Raw genomic sequence first — 22,465 nt, 5'->3', positions numbered from 1 at the left:
TCAGATTCTAAGTTAACAAATCAGATCATATTAGCGCATGATCTATAAACAGTAGGTGCTGGCAGAATCTCACAATCATGCAGTACTTCTGCTTTGTAACGCTGTTTATGAGAATCTTTTCTAGTTCTTTTCATCTGAACTGTGTTTTTCTTTGCCTAACAGGTTAAGAAATTGAAAATGAACTGATAGCAATTGCTATTACAAATAGCTTCAGGGTTCTTGATAAAATTAATGTTCTGGAGCTGCAATGTTCTGGTGTGCAATGAGATCATTCTCAAATAAATATGTAGCCTGTTTTCCTTATTTTGAAGTTTATTTTCTATTTTATATCAGTAATATAATCCAGGCATTCCAGTCCAAAGCAGTACTTCTTGGGTGGTAAAACTCAATAGGTATTTAGTCTCATGCCTTATAAAGCTACTAGAGGCAAATTATAATTGTCTTGAAACACAATGCCTGTCACAACTTATTACAGTTTATGTATTATCTATTGTGTAAATACAATATTGGTTCCTTTAAACACATACTAAAGTCACAGCAGAAAGTAACATCACAGTGGCCAACTCTAGGACGTGGAAAATTGTAGGGTCCGTGGCAGCTTCCTCAGAACATTATCAGTTAAGCACATTAAAGGATTGCTTCTCCTGACTGATTTGGCTTTAGAGCTCCTGGTATTTACTGACTGCAGAATATGAATTTGGTTGCCACATATATTTATTCAATATGATGATAGCTGCGGAAACAAGGATTCCTATACAAAGCTCTCTAAATTCATTGCTTCCCTAAATGCCATAATGACACGGAGTGAATCTAGAAATGTTTTGGGAAATATGATTTTGGCTTAGTTACAATTTATTTTATAAATAGCTCTGCATTTTAAAATATGTTCTTTCTGATATTTGGGTTGAATTTTAGAGAGTAAAAAACTTCCTGATTAATCATTTAAAATGTTATTGCAGAGTTATTAATAATGCCCCTGACTGGTATTTATTACCTTCTTATACAACCACATATTTTCTTTTAAGTTTGTTTGAACAAATTAATTCTAGTGTATATTCATAAGGCTTTGAGGCTGGTCATAAACGAATACACAAACATTAAAATTGACACTTCAAATTTCCATCCTACTAATAGAATCCTATAAATTGTATTGAAAACATTTGAAAACAATGGAAAAATATGTCAGATATTCTAGTAACAGTCAGAATAATACTCTTGGCATGTTGTATATGCATTATGACTATGAAAGATTTCACTAGAGGGTTTGGACCTAATGAGTCTCTACATAAAAGTAAGGTCTATGTCTTGAAAGTGTAGGTTTTGGATTCTTGGGAAAAACTGAACTAGTTGCTTATATTGTCCAGGTTATTGGTAAGGAGAGCAAAGATTTGAAAAATATTTCAAAAATTTAAGGGGAGTGGAAGACAGGAATTTTTTTTTCTAATACATGTGTATATTATGCTATACAGTTTATGTAAAAATATGTGCTGCAACATCAATGTTGTAAGAGTAAAATAACTGAGGCATGAAGACAATATTTTTTCGGTTGAAGATTGGGCTAAACAATTCAGGAAATCCTTTCTGCTAGCGTCAGGTCTGGTTAAAGGAGAGGATATGTAGAGACCAGTGGGAAATCATCTGAAAGCTGCAACTGAGAGAATGAGGATTTTTAAGTCCCATCTTTGGAATGGAGCAAGTCCTTAGATAGTCTCAAGTACAAGACAGCCTGTGTTTTCTCAATGGACCTTGAAGGGAATGCATAGCTCTCTTAGCAGATTTGTTTGAGTGGGAGAATGGAATCTCACTTTGTGCATATAAAGGGTATTCAGCAGCAAAAGTTAATGCAAGAGTTCCTAACGGGTAAGCTTCCAGAAGATAACAGAAAGCTAATCTCAGTAGTTAATGTGAAGGAAACATTGTGACTGAGGACAACTAGGAGTGTTAAGAGACGAGGTTGTGGCACGTACATAGTTCTGCAGATGTAGTTCTGCTTACTGAATAGACAGCAGATTTATGGAAGTAGAGCATACAGGGTAAAAGCTGAGGCCAAGAGCAGGCACAAGGGAATACAGTTTGTTGAAGACAAAAGAGATATTGAGTCAAGAGAGGAATTAGTGGAAATGGAGTTTGAGATTACTTCTTTTGTCCAGAGGAAACTTTTGAAACATGTCCATGAAAAGCCAAACCACACATTCATCTAATCAATACAGGCTGAGGAGATGAACAATGTGAAATCCTTGCCCATGTAAAAAGATACATGCAGTTCTAAATGCAGCTGTGAACTTGGAAGCAAATACTGAAGCTGGAAGGAAAAAAAAAGAAGTCAGAGAAAGAGTAAAAGTTGTGCTTTCTAGTTGAAGCACCAGGAGATTCGTTCTTAACTAACGCCTAACTTATCTGAGCAGCTAAACTAGTTTTTAATTTTGGATAGGCTTAAACAGAGGTACATTCCTTTTCTTTTTAGCCAAACAAATCTATGACATAACAGCTCCACAGGCTGTCATAGCTGGGCTCACACAGTGGGTGCTCAGATTCACATCTGTGCCATCCAGTGTTCTCACTTGAGTGACTGTACCAATTCATGGGAGTTATTTCCTCGGCAGCCGTGGATATCAAGACCAGAACCCAACAAAATTAAGCTACTGTGTTTCCTTTAAAGATAAACGTTGTTATTACAATACAGTTTTTACAGAAAAGTAATGACTTTTTAAAATAAATTTAAAATTCCTCTGTAGTCTTATGTCCAGGATCTGTAATGATTAACTGCTGTCAAAATTACTATCAAATTGAAGACTACTTAGTGTTCTGCTTGCTTTCATTTTTGACAGTTATATTCAGAAAATAATCCAACAATTTTGTTAAGCCTTCTAAATTATTCTTGAGTTTATTTTAAATATTATTACCAGTTGACATTTTTAAATACTTTAGAGATCCTGCAAGTCAATTATACAGGTATTTACTTAATATCCAATACCATGATTCTTGCATCACCTCTAAATATTAGCAATAGTAATATTTAGCTGAATATTCAGCTTTTATAGAGGCAGCTGAAAAAAACCCCACTCCACATGCAGGCAGTCTACAAGACACTAATATTGCCTCTTTTACCCTACTGTCTTGGAAGAATGGCGATCCCCTTTCTTATGAAAAAGACTAGTGCCCATCACTGTGAAAACAGCACTGGTCACTTGTTCTCAGGCCATTGATTTCAGTTAGCTTTGGATGACCCAAATTTTAAAGTGAGGAGTAAGTGATGTGGTAAGCTCTTACACATCATGTTTAGTCATGCCCTTGGAAACTGTCAGAAATAGTTTCTTAATCAAATGCCTGTTACGAGAAGATACTAGGGAGAACTGAACTTACCTTTGCAGACAGTCACAGACATATTTAAAGTTGCAAGTAGGCACAAGATGGTTTTAGGATGTTTTGAAAGGAAACTTTGGTAAGGATTTAATTGAAAGTGTTAAAGGCTGTGAAACAGACTCTTCTGTTATGCAACTCCAGATACAACATACCTGAAGGATAAGCTTAACACTGAATGCTAATCTCATAAAAAGAGATGTGTTCATAGCTAATGAAATATTTAATCTGTTTTATTTTTAATAAAACATCCTAATTATGAAATACAGTGAACCCATCTGCTAAAGCAAGACTCATTCCTTTTTTCTTTATTCTTTTTCTTTCTGCTTCTTTTTATTCTATTTCTTTCGATTTCTTTTTAAAGTTTTAAAATAGCCATTTTTCTAAAAGCACAAAAACATTTTTTTTTGTTTTTTTACAAGAGTTTTATCACTTGGATATATTTTCATTTTGTTTGTATGTAGACAGGCTATTGTGTTACGTGGTTTGGGCTGATATTAGCTGGCAGAAAGAAAGAGAAGCCTGTCTTGGCAAACCCTGATTTTTATGTAAGAGAACATCTGTGAGCTCTATCTTTGTGGTGTAGCTGGACTCTCATAGCCTAAAAGAAAACTAGAATCTAAAAGCAAGCACATCTGTTCCCTTAAAATTGTAAGGATTATACATTTTGAGTATAAGGATAAGGATTTACTGGTGAACCCTGAGGAATGGTACGAACTGCTTTATATGTTTGCTGTGTTTTAGCTATAAAGCAAGTTATGGGCCCTCTTCTGCCTTGCTATCACTAGGCTTATATTCAAAGGGGTTTTTTTTGGAAACTGGCTATTTGCCCTCCAGCTACGTGATGATTTAATCAGTAGGTAGTGTCAGGAGAGATTCCTCTATGTGATTCAAGGTACAGAGGGATGGTCAGGTGGGGGCCCAGACTTAGAACAGCCATCACAGCGTGAGCTACCTAGGGGCTGCAAAAACCAGCTGAGAAGGTGAGTAAGCGCACGTGTGATTAGTCCCTTTTGATGTTTTGTACTGCTCCAGTCATACTGCTAGCATGTTAGCTGGCTTGAGGATACTTTGACTGTGTCTTTAAAAATGGCACTATACCACTGAGCCCTGTCCATCCGTTACCACCATCCACGCGTCCATGGAAAGGCACGGTCTGCCTGGTGCTCTCCATTCCTCTCAGCCACGCGGTGAAAACAGAGCACCTTGCCACAGTGGTTTCCTAGGGGGTTTTTGTGATTCTTCTCTGCTCTGTCTGTTGGATTGGACACAGGCTGTTTGCTGCTGCTTTCCAAACCCAGCGCCTCTGCTCACACCAGACTTCGAGGACCCTCTTTCCTCTAGGATTAATTTTTCAAAATTGATATAATCCCTCCGTTGCGTAGCTGAAAACTTTAACATGGGCAGGTGCTCTATTTGCACTGGCTTTAGGCTATGAACTAAGGAGGACAAAGAAATAGAGAAATTGGGTTTGGATCAACATTTTTAGAAATTATTATTATTTCCTCATACATGGAGGAATGGATAGGGATTCATTCAGTTCATGGCCTAGGGTGCTGCTCAGATAAACTGTCCAGTCTTAAGTGTGTAGGTAAACATTGCGTAGGCAACATACCTGAAAGAAAACAATAGATAGAAGCAAATACACTTTTCTCCATTCACAGTAGTTTTGAGGGTATTTGAGTATATCTGAGTGTACTTGAGTGTGTTTAGAGCTCCTTTGCTCATAGAACTATTCATGCTTGCAAGAAATGGAAGTTCCTTTCCTGCTTATTACAGCCACTGTGAGAAGGCTGCTTTGGAGCAGGGAACAAGTCCATGTTCTGTGCAAAGGGATGTTGAGAACAATCAGAATTACCACAAAATTAATGTATTAAAACGTCATATTGGTGTGAGAGACAAAGGGAATGAATCTTTATTAATAACTTGTGTTGTAACTTGTTTTTTCCCTGCTGACTCCTCTTCTCTTACTCTCCCAGGAGAGATGTCACCTCATGTCCTTGTAACTTTTTGTCTCATTTCTGGACACTTCTTCATCAGTCTGGTATTTTAATTTTTTGGGGAAAGTAGACTAGCTTGGCCTTATGTAAAAGTCTTGAATTGTAAGGAATTTATATTTTTTGGCCTTCCAGTAGGCTGTAGACCCTCCGCTATAGACAGGAAAAGAAGTCAGAGATGGGACAAACTACACCTAAACATCACACAAAAGTGGTCAGAGAAGTAGAATTTGAGTGATGAGGTGAAAGATGTAGGATGGATATTGAATTTTAAATGTTAAGGTATGATTTGAGGATCTTTTCAAATTTCAGTGTGTAACTTAAACAAGAAGTTTTTATGATTTATTCTGCAATCAGTCCCTCCTCACAGAATGATGAGATGATGTAACTCGAGAGCCACTTGCAAGCAACTAGCTAGGTTCAATTAAGAGTATCAAATCAGGGAAATCTGTGATATCAAATGCTTAGTAATGACTTCTGGACAGACACTCCCTCTTACTGTGTCTCACTGCTCAAAAGACTGACATTTGAGTTACTTTAAAGCTGCTTTTGAAATTTTGAGAGAACAGTTTAAAACCAGTTAAGTACTAGGTCTTCTGTAGCAAAATACACAGTTTAAAGTTGAATTTCAGTCTCTGCAACTGCAAAGTAACTGGGCTTGTAATACTGTACTTACTTTGGTTGGTGTTTCTGTAACCAAGATTGGAATGTGGCCTTTACCCCACTGAACTGATACTATCATCCTAAAAGTTTGGAAGCTACAAGACTGGGATGTGAACAATAGCCCAGCACATGTGTACACATACTTTGCCCCTCAGAATCTCTTGGGGTTTTTTTATTTCTTTCCCCAAAGGAGAAGTTTTAATTTTGGTTTTTAGTAGGCAATACAGTTTTTCCTCTGCACCATCTCAAATAAATTATCTGTAATCAAGAGGTATGTTTCCAATCAATTAGTTACTGCAGCCGTGTGCTTGTATTTCAGATTATTCACAGTCTGTAGGAGTTGTATAATGAAGATTTTAATGACTGAACAGAACACTTACTTTGAAATGGATGCAAGCATGCCTCCTCTTATTTTGGAGGGCTGGATGTCTATTATGCATAATATTCCATATGAAGTTAGCACCTACAAGAGGGGAGAAAAGTGTGCTTTAGACTGAGAGAATGGAAAAAATGCTCACGTTTCCCCTGCACTGATTTTCAGCATCCCCCAGGAGATTCAAATGCATCACTCATCACCTTCCCATTTTGTTACAGTCACTAATTAAAAGTTGCCCAGTCTTTCTATATAACACTGATAATCACAATCACAAATTGTATGTCACAAATTATATGAAACTGCTCCTGCACGTTTGTATGCAAAGTTCTGTAACCTGTGATAGCTAAAGCGTTTCATGTCTTGTACTGCATATTAGCAACTTAGATGTTTCCAAACTGCTGTGTTCATTTTTTTCTTGAAAAGTTCAACGACCAATCTATGTTGTCAATATAACATGGGACAGAAAGGAAGAACCTGTAATATCAAAATATATTGTGTTAAATTTACCATAAAATGTGTACTTTTTTGCTCTTGCTAGAAATTTATGTGAAGTGCTGTACTGTTTTCCCTGTCCCCATTAGGTAGGTTTTGTCAGATCCTAAGTAATGATGTCATAGTGCTCTAAAAGTAAAGAGAAACATTCAGATATGTGATACTTACCAACTTATGATCTTACAATTACACTGATGACCTCAGATCTCACTGGGTAGAAACGTCCTACTTTGAAGATTTGTTTTTTTACCTGCAGTATGTGACACAGTTTGCCTATCAGATAGAGCCTCTGGCATTGATAGTAATCTCTCCTGATCTTTAGCAATGGCAGGTCTTTTTATATTTTGAGGATTGAGATAGTTGTGTACGTAACCTTTTAGCTCTGTCGTTTCTTCTTTTCCCCATTCTCCTAGCTTGTTCCCCCCGCTACTTCTCTCCATCTTCCCTACATACACCTTTTTGCCTTCCTACTTACTCTTGACTAGGGCTAAAACACTAGTCATCGAGTGAAACTGAGCTTGAAAGTGACGTATTTCTCGGCTTATTATAGGAGAAAACCAGCTAACCTGTGCTGAACTACTGCTACTAGCCCCGTGTGTCAAATGCATCCATACGTCACCCGTAGCTGCTCCGTCTTCGCTTGGTGCCTGGTGTACTGCAACAGCCTGTAAATGATTTGCGTGATTGGGGTGTTATGTTTTGCAGGAGGCCAGCACTACTTAACCCATTTTTTCTGTATGTGTGTGTGGTGGGTCTGCTGTGTATTCCTGGCCGCCTGCAAAACTTAACGCCGCAGCCCATCAAAGTATTTATAGACTCTCACAGTGGAACAGGCAGCAGAGGATCCACCAGACATACACACTGAGGGAAATGTTACTATATGCTGCTGCTACGTGGAAGGCTTAAATCCCACTCCCACGTGAATTTGTCAGTGCTATCGGATTGATCCAAAGCTTTCTGAAACCAGAGGAAAGACTTGCCACAGCTTCGCTCGACTTCAGCCCAATCTTAGATTTTCAGCAGCTTGCAGTGCTGGTTGTCAGAGGAGAAAGCAAGTCTCCTGTGCCTCAGGAGCCTTTCACTTTTCCTATATTGATAGTAAGACACATTTTTTCCTTTCCCCTAAAAACCCTTATGGTGTGTTTTACAAGGTTACAAGAGTGATATCTCATAGGGCCTGTAGGTAGTACAGTAACATATATTAACATGAATACATTTCATATTATAGTCTTACTTGGTAACATACTTTATTAAGAGACCACCTCTAAGAAACCTCAAACACATAATATACTTTTGCAGACAACCACATCTGTTAAATGGCTTATTTCTGCCAGTATTTTCGTACCAGACCCATACAGGTGGCAGAATTGGCTGCTAGCTCAAGCATTAGGTAGCTTTTTGAACAACTTATGGGGAAAAGTGGTTGACAGACGGTTGTGCTATCACTACTGTCATACTCACTCTTGCCAAGAGCCTAGATCAGATAGTGGTAAATGCTGAATGAAAACTCTTGCTTAAGCTGTGATGACTGAATGCACTGAAAATGCTCTTTATAACAAACTCTTCAGACAATATTTTGGTCCAGGAATTTTTATTGATTAATCAGTATGAGCATTTTTCTTACAGGGAAAAAAAAAAGACTTGGAGAGGACGAGAACAAGGAAATATAAAGCCTAGGTCTGCAGATGACAGAAGCATTGGCACTAAGCTCATGTCTGTTCCAAACACTGTTTGTCTATTTTACATCAAAAGGATAAACTTTTGGAGGAAAAGTTAGAACAGAGCTTTCACTTGCTCCCCAGGCGCCTGGACTAGTGTCTAGGCTGGATTGATGTCATCTTTCTGTTGTGATTCAGTGACTGTACCTAGAATGGGTATTCCTCCACAGGAATTTTAACCCCAATTCAAAAAAGTGTGAGCTGGGGGGTGGATTAACCACCTCACACAAAGAAGGGAACTGAACCCTGGTCACCTACATGTTGCAGAACATGTAGATAATGGAGCTGTTTTAAAACTGCTGATTAGGGGAATTCTGTCTATTCCATTCATACTAGAGAAAGGAATTAAATCCTGTTTGGGTTTTTGTTTGTTTGTTTGTTTGTGCTGTTTTGCTGTTTTTTGGGGTTTTTTTAAAAAGAGTGATGTTTACCTTCAGTTTAAAATCTGTGAATCTTGGGTGAAAAGATACACGCAGTAGCATTAGGGACATAATCCTTACAGACTCCAGGAGATTTAAAATACTTGTCTGTCCTCACTGTATCCACACAGTCATTTTAAATGTTGATGGCTCTCCATTTTCTTACGACAAACTATAAGAGGCATGGTTGAGCAATAGTACAGGAGAGAGAGAGACAGTACAGTATCACATATTTATACACGATTTATCTGAGTTTGGGTTGACTGTAACATGGATGTACAACAATTTAACTGCAGGGAATTAACTCAGATCTATCAGAGTTCATTAACTAAGAGGTTTGCTAGGCACCATTAGTTCAGTGACAATTTGGTTCTTCCAGTGCCACTCGTCTCTTTTCTCAATCCTCATTGCATCCCTAGTATCTAGATTTTTAAATTATTTCTGTTTTGAGGCGTATCCACTAACAAAGAATTGATTGTATTTTCTTAGGTCAGAAAGGAAGCAAGGCTGTGTATACAGGGGTTTAATTGTGAACCTGCTGGAGTAATTCTGAACCCAGCTACCTATCTGAACTCAAATGCTACCTTAATTATTTCTGTATTACTTGAAAGGAAACCTAAAAATATTCAGAGAAATAGTTTTCTTATCTTTTAGAATGATCTGCATAGCTATCTTCTTATTGAGGTAAATTGCTGCATTGATATTATGTATGAGATGTCATTTATCAATAGATCCTTTGGCACATGGGTTCAAAAATGTGATGTGGAAGCATTTTAAGAAGAAAGGAGACTTCAGATTCATTTGTACTGTTACAGAAATGGAGGTTGCTTTAATATGTAGATGCATGCCACTACATATCTTGAGTAGGAAAAAATGCTTCTTCATGAATCTACCAGAGAATTCCTCCTGGTGAGATTAAACACCAAGCCACGTTATATGATTGATTTCTAGTAGTGGAAGAATCTCAGTCCCTCTTCAGATCATCTTTTAAATGAAAAATATTAATTGAAGAAGAAAATTTCAAGTATTGAGGTTTCTGAGGCTAGATTTTCTACTCAGTTTCTCTGAGTGCAAATAAAGCACTGTCAGTATGTGACATCAGGCGAGTTTTGGAGGCACCTGGTATAGCCTTAGTATAAATTGCAGCGTCCTGTGGAGTTTTAAATTAACAACAGCTCCTCTTGTACTGCCAAGGTAGTCTTTTGCAAGATGCTTGCCAGAACACAGACTATTTCAGCCCTTTTCTCTTCCACTCATGCCTTGCGGTGTGCCTGGTGTGCACCCAAGCCCACCCTGCGAAAGGGAGCAGTGGGCATGTTCCATCACGCGGGCGTTCTGCTGGCTCCAGCCTTTTTCTGTAAGGTGGCAGGAATGTGCGGTACAGCACAAGTGCTGTCTTGCGGTGTGGTTCGTCCCTCTCCCTGTCTCTGTTTTGGTGGGAAAAGTGTCCACAGAGCAGTTAATCTTTTTTTAAATGACTGTGTTTATGTGGTAGCTGCATGGGATTTGTGCCTCATTCTGGGGGGGACTATTTGGTCGTTGTTGTATGTATTCTTGATGCTTTTGGGTAGGGAGAGAAAGGCACAACTGTCACTTCCCAGCGATACTTAGGCTACATCTATACTGGTAAGTAAAACAGGCCAGGGATGGTTCTCTTGTCCTAGGGCTAAGAGGCACAGCATGCCTCATGTCCATATGTCTGAGTTCTCGTTTTCCCAAAAGAGGGTGGCCTCATTCAGATTGTCCCCTGGGAGCAGTCCCTGGCCTGCGCTGTGCCCTGAACCGTGCCCAGCCATTGTCTGGGAACATGTTCGCTGGCAGGAGCCAAAACTGTGCCAGGGAGCGAGCGGGCTTACAATGGAACAGCAAGGGCAGGGGCATGCCAGCGCGCCAGCACATACCTCTTTCCATTCCTGGTACAAACATAACCGTATTAATATTGATGTTCCCTAAGTTTAGCAGCGTCTTTAAATCATGTTTTCAGGTTTCCCGTCAGCCATATAATCTGGGCTAACATTACAGTTCTATTCATTTTTAAAAACTGTATTAAATGGAAAGTCAAATAATATTACAGCAAAACAGAGTGCAAATAATGGAACACAGCTGTTTTGTTCTTTTGGAGGGATGCAGTAAAAGGCAGAGGTAATACCTGCAGAGGCATTTTTTTTTGAGCTAAAAAGGATAGTATGTGTTTTTCAAGCTATGCTTACACTGAATTAGTACATATGTAAATTGAAATGCATGTATGTGAACTTCCAGCTGGGGCAAAAAAAAATCCTAAACAGATTGAAGCAAGGAAATGAATCGTTTGGGGAATGTCAGTAAATATTCAGATATCCTCACAGTTTCTTAAATAAATGCACATTTGTAGAATATCAGATTGCATATTCCAAACACAACTTTAACTCTGTCCCTGTATCCATTCCCAGTCTTATTCTGCAGACCAGAAAACCCCTACAGTCAGTAACTCTACATCAAATAAATTCTGAGTATGAGTTACAACCATCACACAATACGGTTATGTTGGAATATTTTTACTATTTAATAACAGACAAAGTGGATATTTTAGTTTGGAATCAAAGTGCTGTTATGTGGATTTATGGTTTATAAGGTTGGCAGTGTTTCTGAGTACTTTCTTTTCCAAAGTACATAAATATAAAGTGGTAAAAGTTTTGTTTTTAGCTTATAAATGTAGTTAATCATCTGTTCAAACAATAAAAAATTCTATTTATTAATGGCCAAGAAATGTTAGGGGGTTTTGCTTTTTCTTTTTTACAAGAGGCTCATTTAAGTCAACTGGATGAAATGAATAGACAGTGAATATCACAGTGGTTTAGAGGGGATCACGGCACACCAGTTGATCATGTGGAACTTCAGTCATTAATCCATTAAGGTTGTTGCTGCCTCCGAGTCTTATTTAAAGGTCACAGTCTTTTTTAAGGATTTCGTTGATGAGGGAAAGAACTATTCGTGTTTGACCCATCCAGCGCATGCACGGATGTGCGCTCACTGACTAGCCTGCTGAAGTACGTTCCCCGCTTGGAATGTGCAACGCTGAGCAGTGGGTGGGCAATAACGTGCGAGAGCTCTTGTGGGCTACATGAGGATTTGTATTGATCGTTCTGTTTGTACATCCTGTTTTTTATCGTGGTTACAATATATGCAAACATGTCAGGCAATTAGACATGCGAAGACCTGGTTCTACTTGATTATTTGACTTCCTGCGACTAATAATCACATTTTTGAAAGATTTAGTGCTATGCCATTGAATATAAAAGAGGATTGGAGGCCTGCATGTGCAATGGAGTTAGGTGTGGTAGATTATATTTGTCCTGGCATCCTTATTGAAGCCTCCCTGTAGGCACTATCAGCTGTAATCAGCACTGTTGCCAGAAATAACATTGCACTGTCAGAAACATGGGTGTTTTAAGGGTATAGCCGGGGGACCTGAAGCGTTCACTTATTTGTTTAAATTAATGAAGACCCACAAGATTCTTTTTCTTTCCTGGGTCGCTGTTGAATTCTGTCATTTAAATTCTTTTTAATATTCTTCATAAACACTGCTGGCATCCAAATTACCTATAACTCCTTAGGAAAAAGCTAAGTATCATTGTGGCACGTTGAAAATACCCGCTTACATGCACAGTAATGGCCTAAAATGAAATGAATTCCCAGGAGGATTCAGAGGAGAGGAAAGAATACTTAAGATATAACTGAACTATTGTGTCAGTCAGCATTATGCCTACTACACTTTGACCAATGTGTCTCTCTCAGTTGCTAAAATTTATTTTTCTGTTCTCTTTTTCTTGGTAATAAGGACTAGAAATGATCAACAAAAGTTATAAATTATGCGCAGGCTATGACTATTGGATACTACAATAATGATTCCTAGCATAAGAGTAAGTTTTGATTCTCAGAAAGATACACGATATACAATGATTTTGAAATTCCTGGAAGAGTCCAGGTTTTTTGCATTATTTACTACCTCTTTCCAGTAAGACTGTGGCTGTGAGAATAAAGCAAGTTAAAATCGGCACATACTTGACCTTTGCGGCACTGATTTCTCCTGTACTCAGAGGCTGGCTTGTAGGCCCAGGTGCTGGACACTGTTCAATGAATAGGTGACCCTGAGATCAGTCTGGGACAGTGTTACCAGGAAAGAGCAAGAGCATAAATCTAAAAATTAGTAACCCCTATGATAAATACTTTAAAGGATTGCCCTGTTGAAACCTTCAGTACATGCTTCATTTAACCATCAACTGTAACTGTATAAAATTAAGAATATCTTTTCTATTACATTTATTATCTTAAATAAGATAATGTGTATTCACCTAAAGAATATACTTCTGGATATTTCCAAAAAACAGACTTGCAGGGACCAATCCTGCACAGGGGCCAATCCTGTCTGACAGTTCGTTGTTCCTGCCATTGTTTTGACTGATTCTAAGAAAGACAGGAACCAGTAGGTTTCTTGAATAGTTATAATAATAGTATTAATAATCAGATTATTAGAAGTGAAGTGATTTTAAAACTTGCAAATGCATTTTAATTTGTGCTGCTTACTTTTTGTGTTTCTCTTTTTGAACAAATTGTAATTCACCAGTCGATTTCAGTGTGGTTATTATAGACCACTTCTGCATGCAGGTTTCTGTATACATTACCGTGCCACACTGCCTGCGTTACAAATACTACTCATAATTTTTTTGTATGTCTTTCCTTCAGAACATGGAAATTAGCACTAAAGCCTTAGGTTTAGCTTTAGAAAAAGCTTTTTTCAGTCTAAAGGAATCTTACAGTGTCACTTTCAATCTCTCCTGTGAAAGTTAAATTTCTTTCTCTTGCTTCCTTTTATGTTCAAAAACTTAAATAATTTATTACGGCAAAGGAATGTGTACTGAATCCAGTAACCAACAGAGGATGTGGAAAGATTTATTGGGAGAAACATTAAGAGCATTCCTGGCCAGGTGTATTTTTTTTCTTTTTTGTGAAATGGGAAAAAAAAATATACACCTCCAGCCAACTTCAGATATGGCTGGAAGCCCGTTTGGAAAGCAGTGTCTGTAATTGTGAAGTGCTTCTCGAGACAAACGGAACAAAAAGCAATGAGGGGCACAAAGAGATTGGCACTGCTGAATATCAAGAAATGTGTTGCTAGATCTTGAAAGCGACTGCAGTGTTTGCCGTCTGAGTGGGTGGATGCACATGACTTCCGCTCTCCTTGTACATTATGCAGCAATTTATACCCATGGGGAACGAGGGAGTGAAACCCCTACCAAACTGGAGCAGTGGATTCTGAGTTCCTCTTTGCACCCTCGGTCCATGGCAAAAGGTACTGGAGGAGCAGGACCCGAGTACTTCTGCACTCCTTGCTTAACTGAATAGGAGGTGTCACTCAGTAAACAGCAAGACACAGCTGTGGCGAAGATTTTTACTCTAAGACAATTTTTTAGACCACTAGTAAATTATTTTACTGGATATTAGAATATATAACATGAATTTGTGAGGAGGGTAATCTTTTGGGGCTTTACAAATCATCACAGCTTACTTATTTGATCATTTTTAGGATAAAAATCTAGTCACATGCAAATATCATTTTTCCAGGAGTGATAAAAGAATGGGGTATAAACTAGCTATTTCTAATTCTGTCCATTTTCCTCTCTAGCATTTTTCCTGTCATTTACATAAAGCAAAAAGTTAATAAGAGCATTATAAAATATAATGCTACATATTTTAGAGTGTTCCAGGGATACTTTTCCCCGATCAGTTTTTCCTTCAACCCCAACTTCTTAGTCTCCAGCTCCCCCCTGTACTGGTTGAACAGGTAGGTCCCCTCAGCAGTAGCCTTATTCCTTAAAAAGCCGTGATTAACATTATGTTTTTGTATAAGTTGTTGAAACCATTTCCTCTTTCTCCATTAATCCAAGTGTCTTAAACACGTCATCTACAAATGCATCAAGCAGCATCTTAGAAAAGTAGTGGTGAAAAGATACAGAATCAAACTGCTCCATCTGCCTGCCCCAGGCAGGAAGCTGTACCTGCATCCCATTTTACATGTATGTGGGTCTCATGTTACAGGACCCTGATGATGGAGTTTCCTTCATCTGTCCATTAATCTGTTCCATTGTGTACCAGTTCTTACTATTAAAACACTTTCCTGACTTCTTATATCCCAGTTTAAGTTCCCTTAAGCCTATTGCTTCCAGTTTTATTCTTTGTGGATACGGAGAACAGCTCTTTCTTTCTCTTTGTAGCTCCCCTTCTGTAGTTGAAACTCTTCTAGATTCTCCCTAGAGTTTTGTAGACCTTTCTTTTTCTCTGTTGCTTCACAGAAATTGTTCCCTCCTATTTCTCTCTCCAGGGATGTGTCTGTGCCTGGCTACACCTATTGATATTTTCCCAGTGCGCAAATGAAAATGTTACTGGTAGCAAGAGGCCAACCTTTTATAGTCAATACAATTAAGAAAACTTGGCAATTAGACAAAGGACTCTTTCAAATGTGAGCTGGAGTGCTCAGTTAGAAGCATGGAATCAAAGTCTCATTTTATTACTTCTTCCTGTGTTGGTCTTTAAACTTGCCTATCAAAACCAGACTACTTTTTAAAGTTATTTGATACAAGGATCAGCCTAAACTACTGAAGTCCCAGTGCTTAAATGCCTTTGTGAGTTTAAGTAGTTTGTAGATTACAGATGGGATTCAGTAGGTGCTTAAAGTTATAGGTCTTTAACCATGCTACTCAATTAAATCCTCAATTTTGTTCCAATGTTTTCAAAACCAAAATTTTGACTGCCTCTTAGATTTTAAAAATTAGTTAGGAAGCAAGTGACAGAATCAAGCTTCTGTTTTGGTGGTCTCTGGATAGATGGCATTAATTCTAGCAGTTAAAATATTCCTTTTTAAAAAATAATTTTGTTTTTTAAATCATCATGGAGATTGGAAAATGGATTACTATGAAATTGTGTTTCCTTAAAATATAAGTTTTAGAAGTTCTTCTTCTAATAAGTGCAAATAAATATGTTTATTGTTTTCAACAATCATATGGTAATTTTGCATACTTGAAAATTGATTTTAAATATTTACTTTTTCCACTTTTGTTAACATACTGATTCTCCTGCTCCTTTTTTTTTTCCCCAGGACCACTTGCTGCTTCAGGAGACAGTAAATTCTGCTGCTGCTCTTATCATGGCATTAATAAAGGACAGAAACCCGGAGCTGATTGGGCAGCTGTTGGTAGCATAAGACTGTAAATCATGTGTAGCTTTTGGAAATGTTTCTTTTTCATCATCCATTCACCAAAGGTCTTGAATCATTTTACCCTCTGATGAAAACTCTGGATTTATGACATTTACTATTAAGATCTTTTAACAAGATATTTTTGATACTTAAAATGCAAGTCTGATATTATATATAAAGTGTAAAATGAAATACAAATCATTCCGAGATACACTGGGTACATACTGTGAGGAATGATACTGAAATGTTTTTGTGAGGTACTGATCATTTAAAAAGGTGCATAGAGGACTCCAAAGCATTCAGTCTTCATGCAGAAGTGTCTTTAACCATGCATGTGTATTGTACTCTAGGACTTCATGAATGAAATGTGATTTAAGAGAAAATAATCCTAAAGCACAGCTCTTGTTCTTTATATGAAATTACTTAAAAATTGCTGCTATACCTATTAGTGAATGTAGAGTTCATGATACAGTGTAGCCTTCCTGACATCAAAAAAATGCACATTGCGGGAAGCGTTTGAAGCGTCAGGTCTCCGTCTTCCATGTAATGAAGGTAACCTTGAAACAAAGAAAAGATGTGCGTGAGGGCAACGAGGTGCTAAACCCCAATTTTCCAGATGCGGTATGCTCTGGCTGTAGCACTCCTTAGTGCTACACTTCTTCCAGTACCCATGTGCCATCATTTGAAGTAGCTCCAATAGCTCCTCTGAGTACTGTATTACATATACTCTTTGTGTTTGCACGTGTGTGTACGTATATTCATGTACGTGCGTATGCATGCTTAAAGGAAGAGTTAAGACCGAAAAAAATGTTTCGCAACCCAATCTGTAGGTAATGGAGAAATAGGAAGATTCTGTTAGCTCATCTACAAGAATACAATTTTCATCTCTTGCTGGGTAGCATATGTATGTATTAAATAGTAGTGAAGTGAACTGAATGTTATGAGTTCAAATATATGCTACATTGATATTCAAGTGTGGAAAGTTGGGACAGGTAAGGTAAAATGGTGAATGGTTATTAGGTGGAGTACCTCCAGGTATCACAACCACTAAGAGCAATACAAGAAGAGGACAGTCCCTGAAAACACCTGTCCCTCCCCTATGCATCAGACGCAGGAATTCCAGCTTTCCTGCAACTTGTGAAGGGGCTAGGTTAATGTCTTACATACCTGCCGTGTTTAGAATAAGGTCTTAGAGAAGTAGCCCCACCAGAAGTGTCCAGTGAGACCCCATTCAGTCTGTCCTGAGCAAGAGCACTGTCAGTTCAGCAAGTTTCCTTCTGAAACCAGCATTCCTCCCCTTACTCCCACCACGTTCCACTCCCTTTGGTGCTCAGACAAAACAGGATAGCATGATCGAGGCTCGGTTCCCTTCCCCATCCTCTTTCCCTTCACCTGACTATCTATATCTCTGCTTTAAATCCCTTCTAGAATCTGATGTTGATCCCAAACTGCCTTCATTACACAATAAAATGAAGAGTTGTTAGCTGACTGCTCTATATCCAAAGCACGCATTTTCTTCCACACAGAAGTCATCCTAAGACAACTAACAAAGTTCTCGTGCATCATCTGCTTTCTTCTTTGCTTCTCTCTCCTCTCTACTTTGATTAATAATTTGTCCTTTTCTGACATCGTACAACATAAGCATTCATATTAGTTCTGTGTATGGCTATACAATAGACATATTTTATTCATATATATATTCATGCCTGTTCATATGCAGAGTACGCAAATAAATGAGGAACTAAAGAATTTATTACTGGTATTCATAATTTAACAGGACAGCTTTCACAAATAAGTTTTCTGAATTCGCTTTTACATTAATGAATTTGATGAAGGAATTCATCTCACAGACTTTTAAAAGACATGGGGAAAGATGTCTCTTTGACTGTATTTTATGACTCTTCTTTGCTTGACGACTGAAGTACAATCCGTGATGTGTTTTCCCCACATAATAATAAGCAAGTGATTTTAGAAAATCCTTTATGTTTTCCATGCACTCTAATTTATACATTGTGATATTGCCTTAGCATTGGATTGTGTGTAACTTATCATTTGCTTAAACAGAACCTTTTACTGTGTAGGGTTGTTTTACTTACTTACCTCATTCTCTTAAAAGGATTTCAATCCAATTAAAAATGTCACTGCAATTAACAGCTGTAATGAAAAATTATATTATGGTTGTTTATGGACTTATTTTGAAAAGAGAACAGACAATACACAACAAAAAGTAAGTTTCAGGTCATAAAACATACTTAGTACTGATCTTAAATGGAAGATAATAAGCTTTCTTAATGTACTGTTAATCATTGCATTATGGATTTTTTTATCTTTAACAATCTTTTTAAATAATCTACAAACACTGAAAAATCTATTTTGCTGGAAGCAAATACACCAACAACAGAACTACTAAAACAGGTCACGAAATACTAGAACTGCAGTAAAAAAAAAAAGAAACTGGACTGTGATTAATGCTATTGTGTATCCAAACCAAATTTAAATGGTCTTTTGGATGATTGTTAATACTTACAATGGGAATAAAGATATAAAATGAAATTAAGAAACTGGATGATTGTTTTTTGTCTGTGCATAGCTTCTCACAAATAGCAATATACATGAGAAACTTGGCAGCCTTTTGTACACGCATGCTGTTTTGAATTTAACTAGTGAATCAGTCACCACCCATATTGCTTTGAACATTTGGACAGAGATAACACAGAGTAAATAAAAGCTCAGACTCTGCCAGCCTTGCTTACCTTACTCCTCAAGCACTCTAATTAGTATTCCTTGAGTAGTGTTCATCAGAAAAGAGAATACTGAATATGGCCCTAGAAACGCTTTTCATAACGGCAGAGTTGAGTGAATTAGATTTGTATATTGAAACCAACCCACTTCATGCAAGATCTGAAAATTAAATTACTTCATTTTTCTTAGATCAGTTGGCAGAAGAATTCCTAGCTAAAATCTTTTTTTCTTTAGCTTCCAGGCTACCTAGCTTGAAAAGGATGGTTTGATGGTCCTCTAAAAAAGGCTGAAAGAATGAAAAGGATAGAAGATGATGGAATTAAAAACAAAAACAACCCCAAAACCAAACCAAAAAGCAAAGAGAAACAAAGTGAGATGTGACCCTACTGTAATCAGTGGCATAACTCTAGTTGACTTTAAAACATCACAATGAAGCTTTTAGGTCATCTTGATAGCTAATGTAGGCTGCAGAACAAAAAGTGTGTCTGGACGCCTTAAAGATTTTCATGGATTCAGATTTGTATTTGTATGTGACACCAGCGCCGCATCATCTCCACAATGCTGTTCTAGGTGCCATCCAAACAGAAGCTTCCCAAGACACGTAAGGTTCCCGATTACTGCTTGGCACTTTCCGATGATACAGCAACTTCTCCTGTCTGCATCGGGTCACTCCACCAGAGAAGGGTCATTGTTTGCTCTGTTCTCCCTGTCTCGGACACTTGCTACTGGTCAGTGGTTTTTGTTCAGGTTTTATTTCTGAAGAAAAGCACATTTACTTCCACATACACAAAAGCATTTATTATCTCATATCTCCCTCCTCTTCATCCATAACTTTGGTCTGCAAAATACTAGTTCATCTTATCAAGCAACCACCAAGATGTGCAGACAACGCGTCTTTCCCTTTTTTCCTGTTAAGGAAGGTTTTGGGGTTCAGGAATAGGCTCATGTTAACCTTGTTTCCCACAGGAGCCAGAATTCTGGGCAAGAGCTACCTTTGACCTGGCCCAGTGTGACTGCTCTGATGATTGGGACATATAAATGGCTGGTAGTTGTAAAAACTGTGTGTTATAGGATGAATTGAGCCCTTCAGAGTATTAGTAGTGCCTCGACCTTATGTTTTTTAAGATTTCTGATTATTCCCTCTGGTCCATATGACAGATGCACTAGTCTTATTCCTGTCTGACTCGAAATAAAGAGTACATATTAGGTTGATTAATTCAGATGCATAGTTTACTAGATGGTAGATTTTTCTCTTTGTGTAGGTAGTGAAAGAACGGTATTCAGAGGAATTTCCTCTTGTTTGTTTCAAAGATCACTTATTAAAACCACAACTAATTCTCACTGCAACAGGGAGAACTGCTGAGACTTGTAAAAAGAATAATATCTTTAAGGGCTCCCATTGGGAAGATCTGTTGTGAAATATTAAGATATGTATTTATATCTTATCTATCTCTTATAGAAATATATAATTGTGATATAAAAAGTTCAACGATAACTACATTATTTAAAGCCAATCTTGAAGAGCTGAATTCTGAGAAACTAAGGAACTGCTTTCATTATTCCTGCCCAACTCAATCAATCCAATCTTTTGCACCTGGTTTCACGTAATTTGTAATGGCACCCAGTTCAATGCCTAATGCCCCGCTCTGGATGCCTACAGTAAGATACCAAGGCAAAGTATCCAAATGGGTTCAAATCCGTGTGCCCCCAATGCCTGCCCTTTCAACTTCAGACTGGTAAGTTTTTATGATGTCTGTCTCCCTCAGCCCATTCCTCAGCCCAGTTGTTTATCACAATTCAGTTTGTCTTGTGCTTCTGGCAAGCACCAAGGGGAAGAAGCAGTCACCGACACTGCATTTTTCCCAGTGTAAGTTGATTTTGATTGACAGGGCTGTAAAGCTCTTGTTGAATATACATTTTCTTTGGTTCCTTCTTCCAGGAATACTCAATTAGTTTTGAGATCTGAAAAACACAATTTCAGTGCCTGTGCTGAGGAAACAGTCCCAACTGTGAAAAGACATTTATGATAGAATATACTCGGCTTGCATACACCAACCTGGGGAGCAAAGTGGCATTTCTTAATATCTTTATTCCCAGGTCAATTTAAGTATGCTTTTCAATCTTTAGATTGAAACAGATCTTGTCCTTCATCCTGCACATATTCCTGTCTCAGAAACTGAAATTATAATTCAGTTAAAATGCCACAACACTAAATTATAACACAGTTACAATGATAAATGAGTAAGAGAAACATGAAATTTCATGTTTCCTTTCCATTTCAGCCATTCCTGTCTTCTCCCGTGCTCTTCTCCCATGCCTTCCCCTACTTCTGTTACTTGTTCTTTCTCTCCCTATTTGTCACTCTCTTTCCATTCCTCCCAGCCCACCATCGTCGAAGGAGACGATCCCCCCGCCTTCCCCTGCAAGCCAGGCCGTGGTCTGGCATCAGAAACCCTTCCTCGCTCCTGGATCGAGAACTGAGGCGTCTGGGCTTTGGCACCTCCACGCTGCTCACAGCTGGGACCGAGAACAGATGTCACTTCCGCTGCCAGCTGCAGGCAGATGAGCAGCAGCTGCCCGAAGGGACAGACCTCCTGCATGGCAGCTGCTGGGCTGACACTGAGTGCCGCTTATTAGCCAGAGTCAAGCTGCAAGCAGAGCCGTCCCACTGAAGGGGAAATAATCCGCTCCAAGGTCAGGCCCTCCCTTCCCCTGCTTCAGTAGCCGAACTTGGGTTTCTAAAGTCAGCACCTAGTCAAGGAGCCAGATTTGCAAATCTATCAGAATCGCAGCAACAACAAAAAGTAAAAGGAAAGAAAAGAAGCCAAATCCAGGTACGGCTTGCAGTTCTGGCGACTGGAAAAAGTGTGTTTTCACTTACTAACCAGTGGCTTTGCCAGGGGTTGCTCGGAGACAAAAACCGAGGAACCCCACGACGCTGCGTTAAGCAGTTCCTTTCCACAGCAGAGACACAGCCTGATTGAAGCCCCATTGAAGTCAATGGGACTGAAAGTTCCTTGCAGTGCGCTCAAGAATGCGTGGCATCTCCTCCCTCCGGCCATCTTCAGCTAACTCACACATAACCATGCTGGTTATGCTGGGGTTTTATTATTATTATTTTTATTGTGCTGCAGTTTTTTTAAGTGTGTATTTGTGCTGTGCTCAACTCCCTTGCCATTTTGTAGGGGAACATTATGGTCTTGACTAACGCCAAGTATGTTTTGGAGTTTAGTTGTGACTCCAGCTTAAGCACCCACAGGCCTATGGTACATGGGGTTATAGGGGCACTTTAAAGGGCAATTCAGAGTTTAAAATCTCTCTCTGAAGACTCACTCTGAATCCAGTGACAGCACAGTAAGCCTAAAAGGATGATTTTTGTGCTTGGTTTAAGCTAGTCTGCAGGGCTAGAAAAAGTCTTGGCCTCTTCTGGACGCTGTGTTTTGTCCCTCTCTCCTGTACGCTAGCAT

General features: G+C 38.5%; 1 protein-coding gene across 1 annotated transcript in view; it reads left to right on the top strand.

Annotated features, from left to right (window-relative positions):
* CRPPA (CDP-L-ribitol pyrophosphorylase A) overlaps positions 1-18,784 on the top strand; it is a 124,736-nt gene extending 105,952 nt beyond the window's left edge. Inside the window, exon 10 of the mRNA XM_075492912.1 lies at positions 16,158-18,784. Coding sequence (XP_075349027.1) covers positions 16,158-16,262 — 105 coding nt within the window. The 3' untranslated portion in view covers positions 16,263-18,784. The remainder of the gene's footprint in view (positions 1-16,157) is intronic.
* Positions 18,785-22,465: the final 3,681 nt, after the last annotated feature.

Source organism: Mycteria americana, chromosome 2 (genome assembly GCF_035582795.1).
Source record: "Mycteria americana isolate JAX WOST 10 ecotype Jacksonville Zoo and Gardens chromosome 2, USCA_MyAme_1.0, whole genome shotgun sequence".
Classification (NCBI taxonomy): domain Eukaryota; kingdom Metazoa; phylum Chordata; class Aves; order Ciconiiformes; family Ciconiidae; genus Mycteria; species Mycteria americana.
Note: the sequence above shows the minus strand (reverse complement) of the source record. Positions and strands in the feature narration are given on the sequence as shown.